The 22,179-nt window shown below is 40.0% G+C and overlaps 2 protein-coding genes and 1 long non-coding RNA gene across 4 annotated transcripts; 1 reads left to right on the top strand and 2 right to left on the bottom strand.

Moving 5' to 3' along the window:
* Positions 1–1,826: 1,826 nt before the first annotated feature.
* LOC131235568 (uncharacterized) lies at positions 1,827–2,655 on the bottom strand. The gene is made up of 2 exons (XR_009166217.1): positions 2,268–2,655; positions 1,827–2,231 (listed from the first exon to the last, which is right to left on the bottom strand). It is a non-coding gene; the product is annotated as an uncharacterized LOC131235568 (long non-coding RNA).
* On the top strand, positions 1,844–3,916 carry LOC131235567 (universal stress protein PHOS32). Of its 2 annotated transcripts, XM_058232774.1 has the most exons (6): positions 1,844–2,199; positions 2,320–2,399; positions 3,059–3,177; positions 3,448–3,524; positions 3,623–3,686; positions 3,731–3,916. In XM_058232774.1, exons 1-5 carry the CDS (start codon positions 1,965–1,967, stop codon positions 3,646–3,648), a joined length of 537 nt encoding a protein of 178 aa, XP_058088757.1. In that variant the 5' UTR covers positions 1,844–1,964; the 3' UTR covers positions 3,649–3,686; positions 3,731–3,916. The 2 variants fall into 2 exon arrangements, with proteins under 2 accessions (XP_058088757.1, XP_058088756.1); XM_058232773.1 differs by having other exon boundaries at positions 3,623–3,916.
* A 1,309-nt stretch (positions 3,917–5,225) lies between these two features.
* On the bottom strand, positions 5,226–16,904 carry LOC131235566 (pentatricopeptide repeat-containing protein At1g71060, mitochondrial). The gene is made up of 2 exons (XM_058232771.1): positions 15,791–16,904; positions 5,226–6,656 (listed from the first exon to the last, which is right to left on the bottom strand). The coding sequence occupies exons 1-2, from the start codon at positions 16,853–16,855 to the stop codon at positions 5,607–5,609; spliced, it is 2,115 nt and encodes a 704-aa protein (XP_058088754.1). The 5' UTR covers positions 16,856–16,904; the 3' UTR covers positions 5,226–5,606.
* Between the last annotated feature and the right edge of the window lie 5,275 nt (positions 16,905–22,179).

The raw sequence follows: 22,179 nt of genomic DNA, 5'->3' as shown, positions 1-22,179 counted from the left end.
GACTCTGTACCGAGTCCAACATGTCTGACCCGATTCAAGTCCGAGTCTGACTTAGACTAATCCGGACCAAGTCTGACCTGGTCAATTGTACCGAGTCCAACATGTCTGACCCAATTCGAGTCCGAATTTGGCTTTAGACTAATCCGGACCGAGTCTGACCTAATCAAAAGTACCGAGTCGAGTTGGCATCGAATCGGATCGAGAGATGAGGGATGGAGGGAGTGGAGAGAAGAGAGAGAGAGGAGGGTGGTGATGGTGGTTGGTGGCTGTCGGGCTTGGAAGAGGGAGAGAGAGGGGGAGAGAGAGTTTGGGATCAAAGTTAGGGTTGGGTGCGGCAGGTAGGGTTAGAGATACTTAGAAATTAGAATTTATTTTATTATATATATACTCAAATCCGAGTTGAATCGAGTTTCGAATTGAGTCGAGTATGACCAAATCAAGTTTCGGGTCGAGTCGTATCAAGTTACTGGGTAACTTGGACTCAACTCGGTTTGAGTTCGGATTGGGCAAAGCCTACTCAATTCGGACCAACTCACCCATTCAAGTCGGATCAAGTCGGGTCTGAACAAGTCAGGCAAGTCGAGTTGTCTAGGGTTTGGGGCCCGTGCCAGCTCTACCATTGATTATAAAATGAAAACACCATCATTCCATTTTGGTGCGTATAAACATGGATTTCCACTTGCTCAAATAAATCTTATTTATATAAACCTGGTTAATCGCAACACCCAAAGAATGACAAGATACACCAATTTTCTTTCTTTATTATTATTAATTTACATTGCCTGTTACTCTTTAAGGAACTTAACATTTTCCCCTCAAATCTCTCCACCAATCGGGACCATCCATCCTCTGGATGGAGAATGGTTCAAATTGCACGTGGATCTGATGATCCTTAGTTATTGGTTGGTGGCCTCCAAATTGACAAGAATATTATATATATATATATATATATATATATATGTGTGTGTGTGTGTGTGTGTGTGTGTGTGTGTGAAAAGAAAAACTATTGAACTTGTTTTTATTCTTTTCTTCTTTTTTTTTTAGTTTTTTGTGCATTTACTTTGATACAAATATTTCAGACACTTGCCTATAAATGATTTTTCTTTAAATCATAAAATGGACAGATGGCCAAAATGAGAAGTAGCCAATGGTCAAAGATAAAAGAATGGAAGATTCAAAGGACGATTAGAGCGGTTCCAATCCCATGAAATGCACGTGTAAAAATGAGGTGTATGGATACGACACGGATTGCCTGCCAAACCCGTTTGGTTAGAAGTTCCGGAAGTTCCGGCACTCAAAAGCTAGGTTCCAACACCGTTATGTTTGTGAGAAGTTCACTCAGTCCATCCTTTTTGCCATTTCATCCAAAAATTAGGCAGTGGGATGAAGGGAGGGAAAAAGTGGGTAGAAAAATGCCTATGGTTGGAACCCACCTGAGGTCCACTGTGATATTTATATGTCATCCTTATCGTTAATAAAGTCATTCCTATTGAGATAGAACTGAAAACACAAAAAATATTTAACCTAATCGAGAGGTGGACGTTCAATCCACACTGTTTCCTGTCATGCAGCCCACTTGAGCTTTGGATCTGCCTTGTTCTTGGGCTAATATCGAAACATAAGCTGGCAATACAGATGAACGGGGTGGATTTCTCACAAACATCACGATCCCACCTAGCTGCTGAGCCAGGAATCCGCTTCCGTCCTGATTTTCTTTTCCTTTGCAGTCGGGTCAAACAGAGAAGACAAGCCAGCCGCCTTCCTTCCCATTATAGATATTAATTAATAAAATGAAAGAAAGAAAGAAAGAATCATCATCATATATCTTCTTTTCTTTTCTTTTTTCTTATTGTTGGGAAACAAGGTCAATTAAGAAAAAGTAACATAAGCAAAAGCAGAAACAAGGAAAAGGGCAGGCACCTCTTCATTCGGAAAAGAAACAGAGGAGAGCGCCTGTGAGAGAGATGGAGACGTTGATGGAGGATGAAGAGGAGTACAGCTGGAGGGAGGTGAAGCTGCCGGCGCTGATACCAATAGTACAAGAGCCAGAGTTGGAGAGGGAGACAGGAGAGAGAAGGAGAGGAAGAGACATACTCATCGCCATAGATCACGGCCCCAACAGCAAGCACGCCTTCCACTGGGCCATCCTTCACTTCTGCCGCCTCGCTGACACCATCCACCTCGTCCACGTTGTCTCCAGTCCGTCTCTCTCTCTCTCTCTCTCTCTCTCTCTCTCTCTCAAAAATAAAATAGCCCTGCTTGCTTACTCTTCCTTTGTTGTCTGATTTTATTTTATTTTTTATTTTTCTAAATGCATAGGTCTGCAAAACCAAATCGTATATGAGACGAGTCGGGAGCTGATAGAGAAGCTAGCAATTGAAGCGTTTCAGGTCTCCATGGTACTGATAATATGAATATATCCTTCCTTTTTGCCATAAGAATATGAATATATCCTCCCAACTTATTATTAGATTACAATAGTACCTCATCATCAATCTTCTATCCAGTGGATCTGTTGATCAGTTGGCGCAGAGCAAGCAAAGTCCCATGTGATGTGACAATCTTAACCAAACCCATCTGAGCCTTGCATGCTATTATTAGCACATGAAAGAAATTGTGTGTGGGTGTGTGTGTGAGAGAGAGAGAGAGCTATTATTAGCACATGAGAGAAATTGTGTGTGTGTGTGCGCGCACGCGTGAGAGAGAGAGAGAGAGAGAGGATAACCAGGAACTTGAAGATAAGTTGGGCATCCATTCATCAGGTTTGCATTACTCTGGTAAGCACTGGACACCCAATGGCTACATTGGAAATTTTTATTACTCAGTGCACATGTGTGGCCCACATGATGAATGGATCTGCCTGATTTCTGTGTCCAGTAATCTTCAACATGCAACATGATATTTCAGCAGCTCAGAGGTCAAACGCAAGTGACACATCCATCAGCTGTATAGGCTCAATGGACGTGTTAGAGATCCATTTGTTCAAGCAATCATTTATGGATGTAGAGAATTCTTAATCAAATTATGCTGAAATTGACTTGGTTTGGGATGGTTTCAGGTGAAGACGGTGGCTCGGATAGTGGAAGGGGATGCTGGGAAGGCAATATGCAAGGAAGCTGAGAGATTAAAGCCAGTGGCTGTTGTCATGGGAACCAGAGGTAGAAGTCTGATTAAAAGGTCTGTTGCTGCTCTTCTTCTTCTTTTGATTTGATAATAACATAAATAGATGAAGGACAAGTAAATACTGGTGTCAAAACTATCTCATGGACAAGCCTACCCCATTGTTACACAGCAAAACAAAGAATCACCAAAATCCTAATGGCCTAGGCCCTAGTAATATTATTGTCATTTTCACCTCAACTTCATTTGATATCTATGTTACCAACAATAGGGATTTTGATTTCAGCATCTATATAAATGTTACCAACGATAGGATTCTGGTTTCAGCGTCTTGCAGGGGAGCGTAAGTGAATACTGCTTCCACAACTGTAAATCTGCTCCAGTGATAATCGTTCCAGGGAAAGGTACATCACAATCTCTGTCTAATCCCTGCCAGCAAATCTATCAATAATCTTCTTCTTATCCCCTCATAAATTTTCTTAACAAATGTTTTGCTTGGCAGAAGCAGGAGAGGAATCGGTGATCTAAAAGAAATCTCTCAAGCTTTGCATTGGTGTTGTGTGGCGATCTAAAAGAAATCTCTCAAGCTTTGCATTGGTGTTGTGTGGCGTGTTATTGTGACATCTAGCATTTTCTTGTTTATTGGGTGTATAAAGCTCAGAATCTTCTATGGTTTTGTAATACAGTTTCCCATTTATCACAGGGTGGATTGTGCCTACAACTACTTCCTTCAAAGACCTGTTCACATCTATTAGCTAACTAAAAGTGCAAGAAAATATATGGCACCTTATTTTCATGACCAATATTAGTAAATGGCATGATCAATACTAGTTGTGCAGGTTGACAGTGCATGTTTTGGTACCTTCTGTCCTTTCTTTATTATTCTTTACATCATCTCTTAATGATGTGCCATGCCTAAGTGATGCCTTGATGATGCGGAGGCATCTTGGTGTCGTCTGGTCGGTTGTCCACTATCACTTGTTCTACATGTGGCTCCACATAGAATGCAAGAAATCCATGTCTCAGCCAGCAGTACTGAAGAAATGACGCATATCAGTCAATATATGCATATTTAGCAAGTCATCAATGAGCCATACTGAGTGATATAATGTGTTACTGATAGATATTAAAATATTATCTATCAGCAACACAATATAGCACATTGATGACTTGTGGATATGTATGTGTTGACGGATATGTTCGATTTCATCAGCACATTTAGTTGGGAATAAAGCTTAGATGATGATGATGATTGAGGCATGCGCATCATGTCCCTCCTATGGCCCACAGAAAATTGATACTTCTAGAATCAATTAGTAATGAAGGGGTCATTCTTTCCAATTCAGTTACCTGGAAGAACTACAACAGCATGTAATACGGACATCAAATTGTTATCACAGACAAAGTGTTCAACTTGGAAATGTGCATTGGCCTCTGTTCTAAATATGGTAGATGACAATGGGAAGTGAGTTTAAGACTTGAAAGATCCTTGCGCATGCATTAAAAACGTATGAATGTATACTGCCTGATGTTAAAATTTTAGGTCAATATCTGAATTGTATGATTTGATTTGGATCGCATGGAAAACAATTAGGTCACAGATAAAATGGAACATGCTTTTGTGATTGATAAAGTTTCCAAAGCTAGTTCTAAGATCAAAAGTGGACGAAATGGTACCACTTTCCAAAGGTAGATTAAGGCATGTTGGCATGTTTGCATAGAAGACATCAATCCTTCTCCATGGCCAAAAATCTCCAACAAGGGTGAGACATCAGCAGTATCCTTTTTGTTTCACATAGTGGAATATCAACAATGCAATGGGTCTTGCTTCCAAAGGGAAATAAAACGAAGCCCATCAGAAACTCTCTACTCCTTTCTGCAAAGGGACCAGCGTGCCACTGAAGTGGTACCCTTGGAATTGTCAGCTAGAAAAGTGGACAAATCCAAATTGATTGTCAATGCCAACGGGCCATTAATTTCAGAATGAGGAGATTATGAAACGGTTTGTCAACCACAAGTTGGCACACCTGTAAGGTATAGAGCATTTTAGAAATGGCCAAAAGGAAACAGAAAACAATACTTCTGCAAAAACAAAAGGACCCATATACTCTCTAACATCATGCATTACATGCACATAAAAAGGACAAAGAATGGCCATGTGTGATGAAGAAGAATTATTGTCGAACCCCACAGGCACATAAATGTAGGATGACAAGGGTGATTTGAGTGCCCTTTGAGATTTAAACTGCAAACAACCAGCTTTACTTACAGTTTTTAACTCACTAGAACATACGCCTTGTATTCCATGCAAGGAGTTAACACAAAAGGAGAGCAGTGAGTCTCATGTGAAATAGAACTATGGGTAAACTTACAAAGCATGAGATGCAAGATGAGGGCAAGAGCTTCCTTAATGCAGGCATGTTATCCATCTTACAATCTGTTTCAGTAATTATGTAGCTCCTCTCAAAGGCAGGGTTCCTAAATTCCTACCTGGCTCTTGGCCTTTGCCGAGGGATTGCTTGAGCGGCCATGAGTGCCACTTTAAGGGGCTCAGACGAAACAAAACCCTGCCCCTGCATCAGTTCATGAACCCTCCTCGCATCCTGCACAAGACCACCAGCTAGAAGACCATTTATGATCCGCTCAAACTCATCTGCTCTCAATAATTCTTTCTTGGACTCCAGTATACCAAGTGCTTCACGAGCTTTCTTTTCAGTGCCAGCCCTCGAGTACATATCACAAAGGCTTACATGAATCTTGAAGGGAGTCTCTCCCTTCTCAACAATCTTTTGCAGCAACTGTTCAGCTTCATCAACTAGTTGTAGCTTACCCAACCAATCCACCAAGACAGTGTATGTAGCAACTCCTGGTTCAAACCCATCCTTCTCAAGGTCCAAGAGCAGATTCAATGCTTTGTCCAGAAGGTTCTTCTTCTCATAAGCTGCTATCATGCTGGCAGTGGACCTATCATCTGGCTTGTGACCAGCTTTTATCATGTAGTCAAAATTGTTTCTGGCTTGATCTGGATCACCTGCTTGTCCATAAGCTTCAACAAGCAATGTGCATGACTCCAGAGTTGGTTGAAAACCAGCAAACTGCATTGTATTGACTATCCTCTGTGCCCCATCAACATGGCCACGTTGAGCAAATGCTCTCAGCAATTCCATGTAAATTTCCTTGGAGGGTTTGATATCCCTTGCTTCCATTTCTCTCATCAGTGATTCACCAGACTTTGGTAGGCCAGCATTCACATAAGCCATTATCATCGAATTATATGCTCTCATATCTGGTTGAAACCCTTGGCTCCTTAGCTTTTCGAATGCATCCTTCACTCGGTCAAGATTGCCTGCCTTACTATACATATGAACTAAGATGGTGGATGTTAGGATGTCAGTGTCGATACCCTTTTCTGTCATTTTATGAAGGATTCTCTCAGCATCTTCTCTACGGTTTTCCTTAGCATGCGCATCAATCAGTTTTGAGTAGTCTCGAATGTTAGTCATAAAAGATTTCTCATTCAACACAAACTCAGCCACCTATAGAAGAAATCAAAACAGCAAATTAGCATGTAATAAATCTCAGAAATCTTTAATCAACAATGAACAAAAGGAAAATTAGAAATCTCAAAAGAAGGGGAGACAAGGTCCCAATAACATGTGACCCGTTCAATAATAATCTCTAGCAAAAGAAGGTGAGAACTTCATTCACCTTGCTATCACATGAGTGAAAAATACAATTAAAACTGATTTTAAAACAATACCAAACTGGACAAAAACTGATTTTTTTTTATAATTAAAATTTAAAAAAAAAATTTTAAAAAGGAACTGAGGAATATGTGAAGCTGAAAAACAAAAAAAAAGAATGTCAGTGTGCAGTTCTATTTGAACCTGAAGCCTCCCTAAAAGCTAAATCCTCATTTGGGTTGGGGAGCTTTGATTTTCATTCAATTCATAATAATGTTTTTTTCTTTTTTCTTTTTTCTTTTTTTTTTGAGAGAGATAATAATGCATATTCAATTCATAATAATGTATATTCAATTCAATTCATAATAATGCATATACCACTTAAATAACATAATTTGAAATAAGTAAGCATGATAGCTAAGGAATTGTGAATGACATAGAACAGTAACATCAGGAAACATCAAGACCTTTTTATTGTGAATTTGTTCTGCTCCTTTCAGGGCCTGTTTATGAGAGAGAACCATGGACAACCATGGAAAAGAAAATGAATTCCTTTGATGTGACAGTTTCCTCTGTTTGGGAAACCAAAAAAGCAGAGGCAACTGATTTCCTTTTCCAAAGTAGTCCTCAAAAAAGGACAAACCATTTCCATGCAAAAACCTATTACACTGAATTCCTCAGTTGGAGGGAAAGTGCTATAACCCTATGATTTTCTTATGGGAATTTTATTCAAAATGCACCAAAAGGCAACAAAGAATACAAAGAGCAAAACGCATTTTAAAAAATAATAATAATAATTAGAGCCACGCCGGACGCCATAAATCAGAAAGTTGCATCAATCCCATTCCTGAACAAAGCCCCACACTCTCCCAGCTATCCACTCAACACTATGACCCTATCATGTGGCATTTAAAGTAGTTGTTATTGCACTTTTTCCTGATTTTAGATAGATTTTCCCATTCAAAATGGCAAACAAACAATGGAAATGAAGAAAAAAAATACATTTCCATTAGAAATTCACATTGCTAAACAAACATTGAAATGAAAAGGGATCGTCTTCCTTTTCCCTTGGGGAATGGCCCATCCGTGGTGGAGACAATACAGTAATCATCATCATAATTTAAGCCTTATCCCAACTAATTGGGGTCCACTGCATGAATCCTTTCCTACCTTTCTGCTCTATCGAGGCCCACAACTTCAATTAGACCATTGGTTATCAAGTCTCTTCTTCCTACCTCCACCTAGATCCTTTTGGGCCTTCCCCTTGCCCCTTTATCACCTTCAACTTGTACCTACTCACTCCACTAACCAAGGAAGCTCTTGGTCTCCATTGCACATGACCGAACCATCTAAGTCTACTTTTCCTCATCTTGTTACCTGTTAGTGCTGCTCCTAAATTCCCTTGAATGGATTCATTTCTAATTCTATCCTTGTCTTGCTACTCATCCATCTCAACATCCTCATTTCAGCTACACTCATCTTATGGACATGTTGTTCCTTAACTGCCCAACATCCTGTCCCATAAAGCATGGTTAGTCTCATAGCCATCCTATAAAATTTCCCTTTCATTTTGAGGAGTACACGATGATCACATAAAATTCTAAAGCCACATCCCCATTTCTTCCACCCTGCTTGAATTATATATGGGCAACATCCTTCTCAATCTCTCCACTCAGGAATTATCAACCCAAGATATTGAAAGCGGTCATTTTGGAAAACTTATTGGTCAGCATTTTTTACTAATTCCTCATTCCCACTTCTGTTGTTGCAAAAATTGTGGGCTGCAATACAATAATGCAAACGATGCTTTATTGTTTTGTGAAGTTGATGAATCCATGGCGATTGGCGACAACTCTCAGTATGTCTGCCTATTGGTTTGAGGTGGTCTCTGGGCTTAAGGTGAACTTATCTAAAAGCAAGTTTTTTGGGATAACTCTATCCCAAGAGATAATCTCTTGCCTAGTTGACTCTTTTGGGTGCAAAGCTGGTCTTCTACCCACCTGCTACCTGGGTCTTCCGCTGTCTATTGGCAAACCTCCTCTCTACATATGGGACAAAGTTATTGGGTGGATGGAACGAAAATTGTCCCCATGGAAGAGACAATTTCTTTTGCTACTTTGATTAAGGACTGCCTTTCTAACTTACCAGTTTATTTTATGTCTCTCTTTCATTGCCTCAAACCTTTCCTTCTTAAAACTGACAAACTATGAAGGGAGTTCCTTTGGCAATGAGAATCTACCTTGAGAAAATTCCCGCTTCTCAATTGGAATGCGGTCTATTCTCCCTACTTAGAGGAAGGAGCGGGAATCAAGAGATTGGACCCGATTAATGAGGCTCTACTGGGCAAATGGGTTTGGAGGTTCGGTCATGAGAATGAAAGCCTCTAGAGGGTGGTTATCTCTGCTAACTATGGGGTCTCCCCACATGGTTGGCAGATTAAATCATCTTCCCTGTATCAAACTTCCTTATGGAAAGGAATTGCCAGGGTGGCTCCTAAGGGCTTTGATAGAGTAGTTTTTGTCTTAGGTAATAGGTTTATGATCAAATTATGGTCTGACCCATGGTGTGGTTCTACCTCCCTAGAAGAAAACTTCCCAACCCTTGCTGCTCTTTGCCCTAATCTGAACATTTTTGTCGCTCACTGCATTTCTGGAGAGGGTCATGGGGGAATTTGGCTTCCCTCGTGTAGAAGACACCTTTTAGATTCAAAGATTCAGGACCTTATGGCACTCCTTCCTCTTTTGCAGGGGCTTTTCCCTTCTTCGGGCTCAGACAATGTTGTCGAATCGCATATGCCATTGCATGCAACTGGTATATGCTATTTGCATATGCCATCGCACACTCGCATATGCGATCGCATATTGCTTTGGATTTTTTTTAATTAAAAAAATGTTTTAAAAGGAAAATTTTGAAGAAAAAAATTGAAAATAATTAAAAAATTAGGAAAAACTATAACTAATTACTACGAGTGATTGGATTGGATTTTTTAACCTATTTCATTGTAGTTTGAATGTTTGAGACTATCAGTCCATCTAAGTTATATATTTAATTACTTATATTATATCTACATAAAATTTAACAAAACAAATAACATGTTACATTAAGAAAGAATTAATTACTAAAAACTTCGAACATAGAAATTTTATTGATAAATGATAACTTGATAACTTGAACAACTTATAAGTTACAAGTTACAACTTAATTTACAAATACAATTTATAATTTACCAAAAAAAGCACAACTGGCAAAGTATGTCATCGCATATGGAGTATGCGATCGCACATGACAAAAATGGGCTCAAATGATTCGCAAGTTTGGTCTCTCTCCAATTCGAGTCTTTTCTCGATGCAATGCTTCTACGTCCTTAGCATCTCTTCCGTCCCCTAAGAGATCTTGCCATGTGCGATGCTTCTACGAGTCGTTAGCATCTCTTCTGTCCCCTAAGAGATGTTGCCATACAGGTGCAATTTGATTTTGCGAAGTTCCCCCCAAAGTCGCCGCCTTTGTCTGGCTAGTGGGAAGGAATCAGGTGGCTCACAGTTGACAATTTGCACAAAAGAGGCATGATTCCAATGTCTGCCTGTTTTGCCTCCAAGATACAGAGTCTGTGGATCATCTCTTCCTCCATTATCCTTTCTCCTCAGATATCTAGTGGAAAGCCCTCACCCTTGCTAGTGTTTCTTGGATCATACCGAAGTCTATTGATGCCCTTCTCTGCTAGTGGCATGCTGACCCTGGGGGAATGGGGAACAAGGTGTTTTGTAACGGTAACCGTTACCGTTATGATATGATACGGGCCGTAATGGCCGTTACAGCCCCCGTATCGGCCATTATGGCCATTTTTTATTTCTTGAAAAATGTTATTCCTTGACCATTACGGGGCCGTTATGGCACGTTTTTCTGTAATGGCCGTTACGGCCATTTCAACCCCGTAACGCATAATGGTTATGACCGTTACCATTACGTAACGGCCATTACGGCCATTACGTAACCGATTTGGAATACCATGATGGGGAATTATCGGGAGGAAAAAGTTAAGGTCCCTGCTCATGGTTGTCATGTGGATTGTCTAGTTAGAAAGAAACAATCGCCGCTTCAACAATGGGAAGGTCTCTTCAGCGGGGGTGTTTTGTAGGGTGTTGATTCTATTCAGAGATTGGGCTCCTTAGCCTCCTTTGGGTTTTGGGGTCTTTAGGCTTCTGTTTCTAGCCTTTGGGTTTCGGGTGTGGGTTTCCTTCAGTCATGGGACTAATTATTGTACTCTTCTTTTCCTTTCCTTCTTTTTTATCATGGGACTGATTATTGTACTCTTCTTTTCCTTTCCTTCTTTTTTATCTTTCTTTTTTTCTTTTTCTTTTTCTTTTTCCGTCGTTTTCTCTCTTTTCCCTGAGTTTTCTTTTTGTTGTTGTTGTTTTTGTTTTTTTGGCCTTGCTTTATAATATTATTCACCTTTTGGAAAAAAAAAAAAAAACATGTGAGCCTCTCATCATGTAAATCCCTAGCAAAGGAATCAACGACCTAATTCACCTCTTTCAGTACATGAGGTAAAATACATTTAAGCAAGAATACATTTTATACAGATGTTAGCTAAATATGAAGGGGATACCAGTTCCAAGTAATTGGGGTTAGTTAAATGAATCATGTTCTGCCATTCCACACTATCAAGGGCCACAACTTCAGTTGGACCAAAGGTTATCAAGTCTTTCCTTAATAACTCCACTCATGTCCTCTTGGGCCTTCATTTGCCCTTTTAGAGCCTCCAACTTGCACCACCGACTCCTAATCACCACAATTCTTGGTCTCCATTGCACATGACCAAACTGTCTAAGTCTAATTTCCCTCATCTTATTACCTATTGGCAGTACTACTAAGTTCCCTAAAATGCATTCACTTCTAATTCTATCCTTCCTCAAAACATGAGAGAAAAATACATTTAAGCAAGAACACAATGCATGTTAATAAATATGTAGGATACCCGTTCCAACATTTTTTTTTTGAAAAACATACTTGTTCCAACATATATCTCCGCGAGAGCAAAAAACACATGAAAAATACCTGCTCCACTATAACAGTTCTTGTTTAAACAGGATTCACAAAACTGTCCCTATTATTTCCAAGAATCTGAAAGTTGTTGTTAGTGGTGGTAACGGTAGTGCGTTGATGTGATGATGATCATGATGACAGAAAACTATAGCATTCTTCTTCTTCATCATCATCATCTAGCCTTACCCCAATTAAATGGGATCGGCCGTAAAACTATAGCATTCTTATTCCCAATATGACAGACAGAAAGAGAATGCTTCCTACTCTCACCCTTTTATGTAATATTGATGTAAGACAACTAACTGCTTGCTCTAAAAGCTTGAACTGATAGAGCGTGGCGAATCAATCCCTTTATCTCATAGCCCAAGATAAGCCCTCAGCCAAACCCACCAAACCATACCATGAGCCACTTGCCTCACATGGGTCCTCACATGAGCCACTTGCCTCACAAGGGCTGCCCACCCCGAGTGTGCCCCCGCTTCACACAGGCCACCCCATTCGAGCCCGGTGTGAAAATGCCCCTGCATTAAATATTGCACAGACATTTAACATCAACAATCACTCTCCAATTCCTGAGGATCATCTACCCTGATTAGATGTGTTATCCTTGCTTGAGTTGAACTGGTAGTCTCGTGCTATACATCTCACCCTGAAGCAGGTGCCCACAATGTGTTGAATTCATACCGTTAGCTGCTGATTTTGGGGCCTGAATTTATGGGATTACAATTGCTATGTGTGGAATATACTAGTTGCTGATTTTGCTGCAGCTCTGATGATTTTGTGGACTGTTTTTCTGCCCCTACTACTATTTTTAGGCCGCTTCAGACACTTTTGGCTGTTCTACGAATCTAAACATACTAGTCTTTCATTCTGAATTATTCGCTGTATTTGTTTCTTTTTCTGGTACAGTTGAAAGTTTTTTTTTTAATATTAGGTACCGTTGAAAGTTGAAACACAATTTTGCACAAAAGATTTTAAGTCCTTCAACCACATTAAAGGGAGGCAATTCAGATATCTCTTTCTTCTGAAGGAATTATAGACAATTCTTCCTGTCAAGAACAATCTTCAGCAAAATGTAGTAGTAATCTCAAGGATAAAAAATTGGTTTTGGTGATGTGGTCACCCACCAAAACCGATATGTACCCATATTGGCTGATTCTGCATAATCTGTCATCAGCACTATGAAATTGCACATGTGGAATAGATATAATATACTCTAATTATTCAAATTGTGGGCCCATTTTACATCGCTTGTAAACACATGGCCATGGGCAAGCTGTCTACCCTGAACAGCTTGGCCTGACACAACTTTCCTTAAATTCAAAAGGCCCCTAAGAGCACACCATGTGCCCCTCTTTGCTAGGAGCCTTCCCTAAATTTAAAATAATAATAAATAAATAAACAAAAAACCTTTGAGTTGAAAAAAGAAGAAAAAGAAAGAAATATCTCATCCATTTGCATAATCAAGCATTTATAGGTAAGGAGCGCACTCAAGGAAGGACACAAAAGGATTGTGAACCAATGGTGCATCATTTCAGCACATATTGAGGCAATCAGAACCAAATAGAGAAAGGTTCCCAGCACGTGCTACAGTGCAGCTATAGTACCACCACAGTAGTGTGATACAGTGGCATTGCAGTTCACTGTCAATCTAGCAAGGTTTATTTGGAGCCATGGGATAATTTGGAACTTTAGTATATATGAGTTGATTTTTTATTATGCTTTTTGGAAACATTTTGTTAGTAGTGACTGCATATAATTAGGAGTTAGATGATAATGATGACAATATGATTAGGCGTGTGCTTGCACCAATTAGGAATAGTTTAAGTTTCACTTGGAAACATATGTACTTAGTTTATAAATAGGCTATTAGGTCATGCATATGAACAGGATTCTATGATTTCATGAAATAAGAAAATATTCTCTGAATTTCCTGCAATGGGATTTTTATAATAGAGTTGTGATGCCATAGAAACCATCAGTACAACTCCTTTTGCTTTCCCAAAAAAATTAGCTTCCCCCCCCCCCCCACCAAAAAAAAAAAAAAAAACTCCTTTGTCTTTGCGTGGAGTGACTCCACATATTTATCATCTATTCACTTCAAAACTGGCATGCAATAATTCGGAATCTGCAATTAGTTTCAATTTCTTTTATTCTATTTGCATTACCTATGAACACCAAGATCCACTTTGAACCACATCAAAAGGGACGAAGTCCTAATACAAAATATGTCCTCCTAGCTCCCTCTTTTACCAAAAGCATCTGCCTTGCATCCCTAGTAACAGAGGATGAGTGTTTAACATCAAAATCAAGTCTCTGATTGTTGAAGTGATAAAGCCCCTTGATATACATTGATACACCACACTCTAACAGCTTAAGCTTTTAGAGTAAATGGTTGCTTGACATGGTATCAAAGCGGAAGGGCCAATGTTTGAATGTCGAGAGCAGAAAATATGCCTCGCTAATATATAATTCTCCCAGAGGGGGTCAGGAAAATCAGGTCCGGCCCAAGGACCGGGAAATCAAGCCTGGCCTATTTATGGTGTGAGTGTCCCTCCACCCATGTCAATATGTTCCTGTGCAGAGTTCTCACCCCGCACGTGTGAGGGGGTGTTGAAGTGATAAAGTCTCTTGATATACATTGATACACCACAATCTGACAGCTTAAGCTTTTAGAGTAAATGGTTGTTTGACACTGATTTCAGAAAATATGAAAGTGAGCATCCAAGGTTCCGCCTAACCCGATCATGAGTCAACCAAAATGGAATATTTTTTGAGGCACCTTCTGCCACAAATGTACCACAATATGATGCTTGAAATATTGGAAGACCATCCCAAAGCATTAGAGTTAGACTACAATCACCTGCCCCCTTCTTGCATAGAGAAGAGGATGCTGCCAATTCTGATCTTTTGGTGTGACTCCCAGCCAAGGTTTTAAATCGGTCTATTGGGTAATTGTATCATTCACCAATCACCACCAATATGATCCTGTATCGGGCTGATACAGCTGTATCATTCATGGGTCCCACTATGTATCAGGCGATACATGCTGATTTCAGACAATACTTTAAAGAAATTAATGAAGATACATAGCTTTTTGAAGAATCTGGTGGAATATTCTGTTGAATCCAAAGAAATTAATGACTTTGAACTATAATTGAATAAATTCTCAACCAAGGGTGCGACTCCTGCTTCAGAATATTGCGATTCCTAGATGCTTTATGTCATAAGATAGTATAGCATATTAGCTAACTTTTTGTTGTAGTCCATCTCCTGCTCCTGTTTCTAGGAACTGAAATCTTGTTTCCATGATCATTAGTGGGGTGGCTTCCACTCAACTTATCACCCAACTGCCAATAAAGAAATTCATCTTAACCATTGCTATACAATAAATAAATAAAACCTCTAACGACTTCCATATTCCAAATGTTCCACGTTTTGGATAGATACAGAAGAAAGCAAGCTGTCTTTAATGGTAAATCAAACTTTACTTAACACAACCGCTATGAGAAGAACTAAGCCGGAATTAATTTAGTTTAACTATATCTCTCATACAAAATCATTCTCGGTACTCTAAAATTGAGATCTTAGGGGATAAAAACTCCACTTCTATGCTTTCCGTCTCCAACAAATAATGTTAGAATTTCCCACTGGAAAGAAAAATGTTCTCATACAATATAAACCCACCCTTAACATCCATCATATGTGTCCTGCCCAGAGATAAATCGCCATCTTCACATCTAGTTAGTTTGTTCAAGGACATCATGAGGTAGCTAAACATATTGGTTAAAATTTGTTTTATGTTTAGAAACTTGCTGTTCGTGACGTGGTTCACAAAAGCCCAGAAGCTCATCTTTTGGAGACTCATATCATGTTGATTTGTGAATATTTAGCAATGGAACATGGTGAAAGCTATTAACTTTAAAAAGAAAGCAACCACTGACCTTGAAGTATAAAAATATATTGTGTTCTTTCATTTTGTCAAGCAACGCAAGCCAATCGATCCTGCTCGGCTGTAGAAGTTCAACCCACTCTGCTAAAAGTGGAAACAGGTCATCTTCCTCTGTCAAAGTGAGAATTCTCTCAGTAACCATCTTGCATTTCCCAGAAATCAACTTGGGTTCTTCTGGAGTGATGAGCTTCTCAGCCTCATGGATTCTGTCAGCCACTTCAGCCCACTTTGGGCTGGATAAATCAAGACCGTAGATCTTGTACTTTATCTTCCCCCGCCTCTGCGGGAGAGCAACAGCCTTAGAATTCTCTTCAGTGGTAACTGAACTGTCGTCATTGATGACTTGGGCTGCATCCTCACTTTCTGCATTCTCTCCTTGGTGGGCTTCCTTACGCAGGCGCTCCAGGCTCTGATAAAACTCGCTCTCCTCCATTTTCTCTCGAGCCCATTTGAATCTGAGCTCTCTCAGCATGTCTCCTCGAATGCCAACATCGCCGGCAAAGTGGCACATGTCCTTGACGTCTTCAGCTTGGAGGAATTTCTTCATTTCCTCCTTCTTGTGCGCCTTTCTCATGTCATCGAGGACGGAATTGCAGACCTCCCAGACGGTCTTCCAGAGATCCTGGCTGAAATCAAGTGATTGAGTCCTCGTGGCGGAATCAAGCATTTCATCAAGGCCACCTCTCTCCATCTCAGAAACGACCTTCTGGATGATGATAAGGAGCATACTGTCGATGGTTTCCTTATTGCAGTCGGGGTAAGTTTCAGAAAGCTTTCCACGGATAATCCAAACGAAACGAGATAGGAATTCATTCATTGGGGTGTCGTCTTCGTCATTATCATCGGCTTCGATGAGGTTGTTAGGTTGAAGAGAGTGAAGAGAGCTGCAGAAGGAGATAGATGTTGGAAGATTGGGGATAGGAAGAATGAGATGGGAAGATGAGGAAGAGAAGAAGGGGGTTTGAATGGAAGGAGCATTTCTGTAAATAGAGGGATGAGAAGAGAAGCGCCATTTTCTGAGAAAGGAGATGGCCTGTCTGGGAAGGAAGGCCTTCATTCTGCCGTGATGGCCTTCACCTCGTCCTCGACCAACCCTCGGAGTGACTCGAGCTAGGGTTCTCTTTAGAAGTTCGTTGAACCAGGGACGCGGATTGCCTGCCAGCCTTTTTCGCCGGAAGTTCCTGGGACGCTATTTGGGGCCCACCGATATGTTTATGAGAAATCCACCCCATCCATCCGTTTTTTCAGCTCATTTAACGAGTTGAAACAAAAAATGAAGAGTATCCAAATCTCAAGTAGGCCACACGAGAGGAAAAGTGGGGGAAAGAAATGCATGCCGTTGAAATCTTCCTGGGTTCTACCTTGATGTTTACAGGCCATCCAAACCGTTTATAAGGTCATTCTCACTCGGATGAATTGAAACCCAAAAACCGTTAGCATGATACAAAACTTCTATGGCCATAAGAATGTTTCATTGGTATTCGCTCAATCCCCACCGTTCCTCTCGTGTGGCCCACTTGAGTTTTTGATCCACCTCATTTTTGTATCATACTTTAAAATGAGCTGAAAAAACGGATAGACAGGGTAGATTTCTCATAAACATCGTGGCAGAGCAAGCCAGCGGGCTCGCACACGTGCATATATGGCACAGGTGTGCGTGATGAGAGCTTTTCAGAAAATCCTTATGTAGTTTAGCCCAACAAACTAGCGATATGTCCTGAATTTTTAGGAGAGTGGATTGGCTGTGGCTGTGCCCGTGCCCACGCGGCTGTGTGAAGCCCACAGACATGTCAGTGACAAATCCATTCCATCTATATATTTCTTAAGGCCACAATAGGACAGGAATTTATAATTCAGACAAATACAAAACTCAGGTAGGTCACCACCAAATGAAAGAGTGGGAACAGAAATGTCCACCGTTGAAACCTTTTTAGAGCTTACCATGATATTTATATGTAATTTAAACTGTTCAGAGGGTTATTATCATTTAGATAAATTGTAGGCACAAATATCATCCTCTATAACCCCAGGTGTTCAATCCCTATTGTTTCCGTTGCTACAGCTCACATGATCCCCCTCATTCAATTAAATGCCCACCAATGTAAATTCTTTGGAGGACTATAGTTCCTGTGATCTACTTGAGATTTGAATCTGCTTCACTTTTGGACTCATGCCTTAAATAAGCTAGCAAATGAATGGACAGCCGAATATAAAACTAGAATAAGCTAGCTAATGGATTGACAGCCGAATATAAAACACACAGTGGCTTCCACAGCGTCCAATACCTTCCATTAGAGGTAGGGGTGTCAATTGACAGGGTTGGCCCATTAGCTTTCGAGATTGGCTCACCTCAGGCTAGGCTTGGACTGAAGTATCAGGCCCGATTATAAACAGGCTGGGCTCAGGCTTAAGTTTCAAGCTTAATTATAAAATGGGCTATGCTTGGACTAAAAAGTTTAAAAGCCGGTAGGCTCTAAAAGCCGGTAGGCTCAGGCCCATTGGTAGATGAGGCTCTCACCGTGAGAGCACTTGTATGTGGTATATATCAATGGTGTCCATTCATTTCACCAGCTCATTTTAGGGCATGTTTCAAAAAATGAGGCAGATATAAATCTTAGGTGGACCACACTAGGGGAACAAAGTGGTGATTGAACACCCACCGTTAAAATCTCTCTATGGCCCACTGTAATGTTTATTAGCAATCCGACCTATTAATAAAGTCACACAGACCTAGACAAAGGGAAAACACAAATAACAGCTTGATACAAAACTTTTGTGGTCCTTAAAGAAGATTTTAATAGCGGAAATTCAAGCCCGGTCTACCTGAGATTTGGATGAACCTCATTTTTTGGAATCATGAGCTAAAATGATCTAGAAAAATATATGGACAACGTGGACTTACTTGTCTCACCTAATCCCTTCATATGCCCCACCTAATGGATGGAGCTGTTTGCGTATAGTATCTAATAGTTAGAGTGGATTTTATATAATTATCATAGTGGGGCTCTGTAAATGTCAATGATGGAGGTCTCATTTCCAACTATTTTCCTTGATGCAGCCCACCTGAATCATGTATCAGACTGGTTCTTTAGCCATGGCCCTAACGTAAGATTACAAATCTAATGGCAGGGTTGGATCTCACGTGCATATGTTCAAACCATCCAAAGCAAATTGTGGGGCGTGTTTTGGATGAACCACAATAATCTACCATCCATTTGCAGTTATCAAATGGATGTTCAAATGCAAAATAATGAAATTGTTCGAAGTTTTAAGTCATTGTCGTGGAAAATCAGATGCTTCAAATTTATGTTGAAACAGGGGCATAGAGTGTCGACTAGTCCAGTCGAGAGGTCGAAGGTTATCGTAATAATTTCGCTTTTTTATTTTTTATTTTTTTAACAAAACTCTCTAAACAGATTTTGGAGTTTTTGACCGTCGAAAACTCAAGTCAACAAGTTGACCCTACCAATCAAAGTGTTTTGATTGATCAACTCAACAGATCGACCGGTTGGGCAGTTTTGCATGTTTTATTTCTATTTTTGTTTTTTCTTAAGCATATAAGCGTAAACAGGATTAGGGATTAGGGTGATTATTAAAAGTGCTCAGGGGTTTGAAAGGATTTTGGAGAGAGAAAACGCTAGGGCTTTTCTCTTGGAGCTTCATATTCGTAGTGCATTATGGTGGTGTTGTAGTTTTTTCCCACGAGAGTTTTTCACATAAAATCAAAGTGTTCTCTATTAGATTTACTTGTGTGATTGTGATTACCTTGTTTAATTTCACTCTATGTACTTCTGTGAATGCCAATAAGTGCCATCTCCTTAAGTGTAATTTGTAGATTATGCTCCACCCATTAGGCCAGAAAGGACCACCGGAACCATTTTAGAAGCCAGTTGGGAGCATGAATTGGTGATAATCATGATGTTTAAGAAGAGTGTATTTGATGTCAATTGGAATTCACATTAAATATTACCAAAATTCATCTTTTCAAGATCGCAATAAAACCATGTCATTTCATTTCATATGGATTGGCAACTCGAAAGTCAATCTCTCTCACTCATTAAATATAAGATGCCAAACACATTACTAGATTGTCAGATTTTGATTGCGGGAAACAAACATATGATAATTCCAATTCACATGGACTTCGTGATATTTGCTAATACATATCACGTGTATACTCTCATACAAACCTTTAAAGAATTCATCAAAGACTCGTAATAAATGCAATGGATCAACCTGGAATTGGCCAATTGTATGTTAAAGCACCTCATGACCTAAACATGCATGCCAAATTGGCACGTCTTGCTTGCAAAGTGCATGTAGGAGAGAGTTCCTCTGGCCAACCGGCATTTAGTTGAATGTTAAGGGCCCATTTCGATACAACCAAATAAGTTATTTTTTAACTTATGTTAAGTAATTAAGTTAGCTTTTTTCACTAAAGCCCTTTGGTAAGTATTATGGTAAAAGAAAAACTTAAATACCAAAAGTTACTAATCTTAAAAAGTAATTTTTTAAAAAAGCTTTTTAACTTATGACTTTTCTACTTCTCTTTCTCACAACCCATGTCAAAGGAGGCTCTCTCTAACGGTTCATATCAAAAGAGGCCCCTGGTGGTCACCTATCCACATTGAAGGTAGGGCTCACACAGTGGACGGTCCACACAAGAGGTAGGCTCCACATATAGATGGTCCACATCAAAGGTCGGCCCATAATGATAAAAAGCCCACATCCAAAGTGAGCTGGTATAATGAATGACCCACTACAATGATGAGGCCTAGATGATGGACACATCAAAGGTGGGCTCCACATGATGGGTAGTGAACATTGAAGCCAGGCCTCATATGATGGATGACGTATATTGAAGTGGCCCCACATGACGGATGGTCCACATCAAAGGTTAGCCCCTAATGATGAATGACCCACATCCAAGGCAAGCCCTACATGATGGGCAACCCACATTGAAGGTGGGGCCCACATGATGGACAGTCCTCATCAAAAGTGGGCTCCATATGATGGGAAATTAATAATGGTGGGCCCCACATGATGGACAATTCACATCAAAGGTTAGCCCTAATGATGAGTGCCCCATATCCAAGGTCTCACATGATGGATGGCCTATATTGAAGTGGCCCCACACGACGGATGGTCCACATCAAAGGTTAGCCCCTAATGATAAATGACCCACATCCAAGGCAAGCCCTACATGATAGGCAACCCACATTGAAGGCAGGGCCCACATGATGGACAATCCACATCAAAAGTGGGCTCCATATGATGGGAAATTAATAATGGTGGGCCCCACATGATGGAACAATCCACATCAAGGTAGATCTCGCCCTAACAATAAGTGCCCCATATCCAAGGCAGGCCTTACATAATGGACGACCAACATCAGAGGTGGGGCCAACATGATGGATAGTCCATATCAAAGGTGGGCTCCACATGATGGCCAGTGGAAATTGAAGGTGGGCCCCACATGGTAGACAATAACATTGATGGTGGGCTCCACTTGATGAATGACCAACATAAAAGGTGGGCCCTACATAACGAATGGTGCACATTAAAGGTCAAGCCACAATGATAAATAGCCCACATCTAAGAAGGGCCCCGTATGATGGATGGCCCACATTTAAGATGGGCCCTGTATGATGGACAACACACGTAAACTAAACATGTTTTTCTACTTTCTGGTTGATAAGTATGTTGGTTATAAAATACACTTACAACTGAATAAGGGCATAAGTAGCTTATCCAAAGAAACTTACCATCCAAACTCCCCCTAAATGATATTTCACTTATCTTATTTCTTCCCAAAGGTGAAAGTTTAGTCGTGATAAACAGATTTTCAGGGCATATTGCATTAGTTATATGAATTGAAAGATATACTGATTATGACAACTAACTTGTACTTGACATCCAAATTAGAGATTCTCAGGCAACAACATTTCCATGTAAAATGAGTGAAGTTGCATTCATAAAACTGCATTTCCAAATAATTGAGTTTTTTAGAAACTAATTTCTGGAATATCATCCAAACTCAGCCTTTCCTATTCTTATAGGCCAATAGGAATGCTCTATCAAGATTACAATGGATATTATAAAGCTGGAAATTTTGTCATGTCATTTACAGGCCCAGACATAAGTTTATATACATGAAGATACAAGATCTCTGGCGAATTTCCAGCTAATTACATGCCACGTATATAATATTCTACAACTAACAAATCTAATCAATGATATCATACAATCTAATTAGTCATCTTTTGAGGCCCAGTTTGCTTATCTCTAAATGCTCAAATCACTGAATGAAGATTCAAGGGGTGAATTGTGACACAGAGGCAAAAGAATCACACAAGTATAAGGTTCAACAATTGTCTAAGT

The sequence above is a fragment of the Magnolia sinica genome, chromosome 19, assembly GCF_029962835.1.
Source record: "Magnolia sinica isolate HGM2019 chromosome 19, MsV1, whole genome shotgun sequence".
Taxonomy (NCBI): Eukaryota; Viridiplantae; Streptophyta; class Magnoliopsida; order Magnoliales; family Magnoliaceae; genus Magnolia; species Magnolia sinica.
The sequence above is the reverse complement of the archived record's forward strand: the minus strand, read 5'-3'. Positions and strand labels throughout refer to the sequence as shown.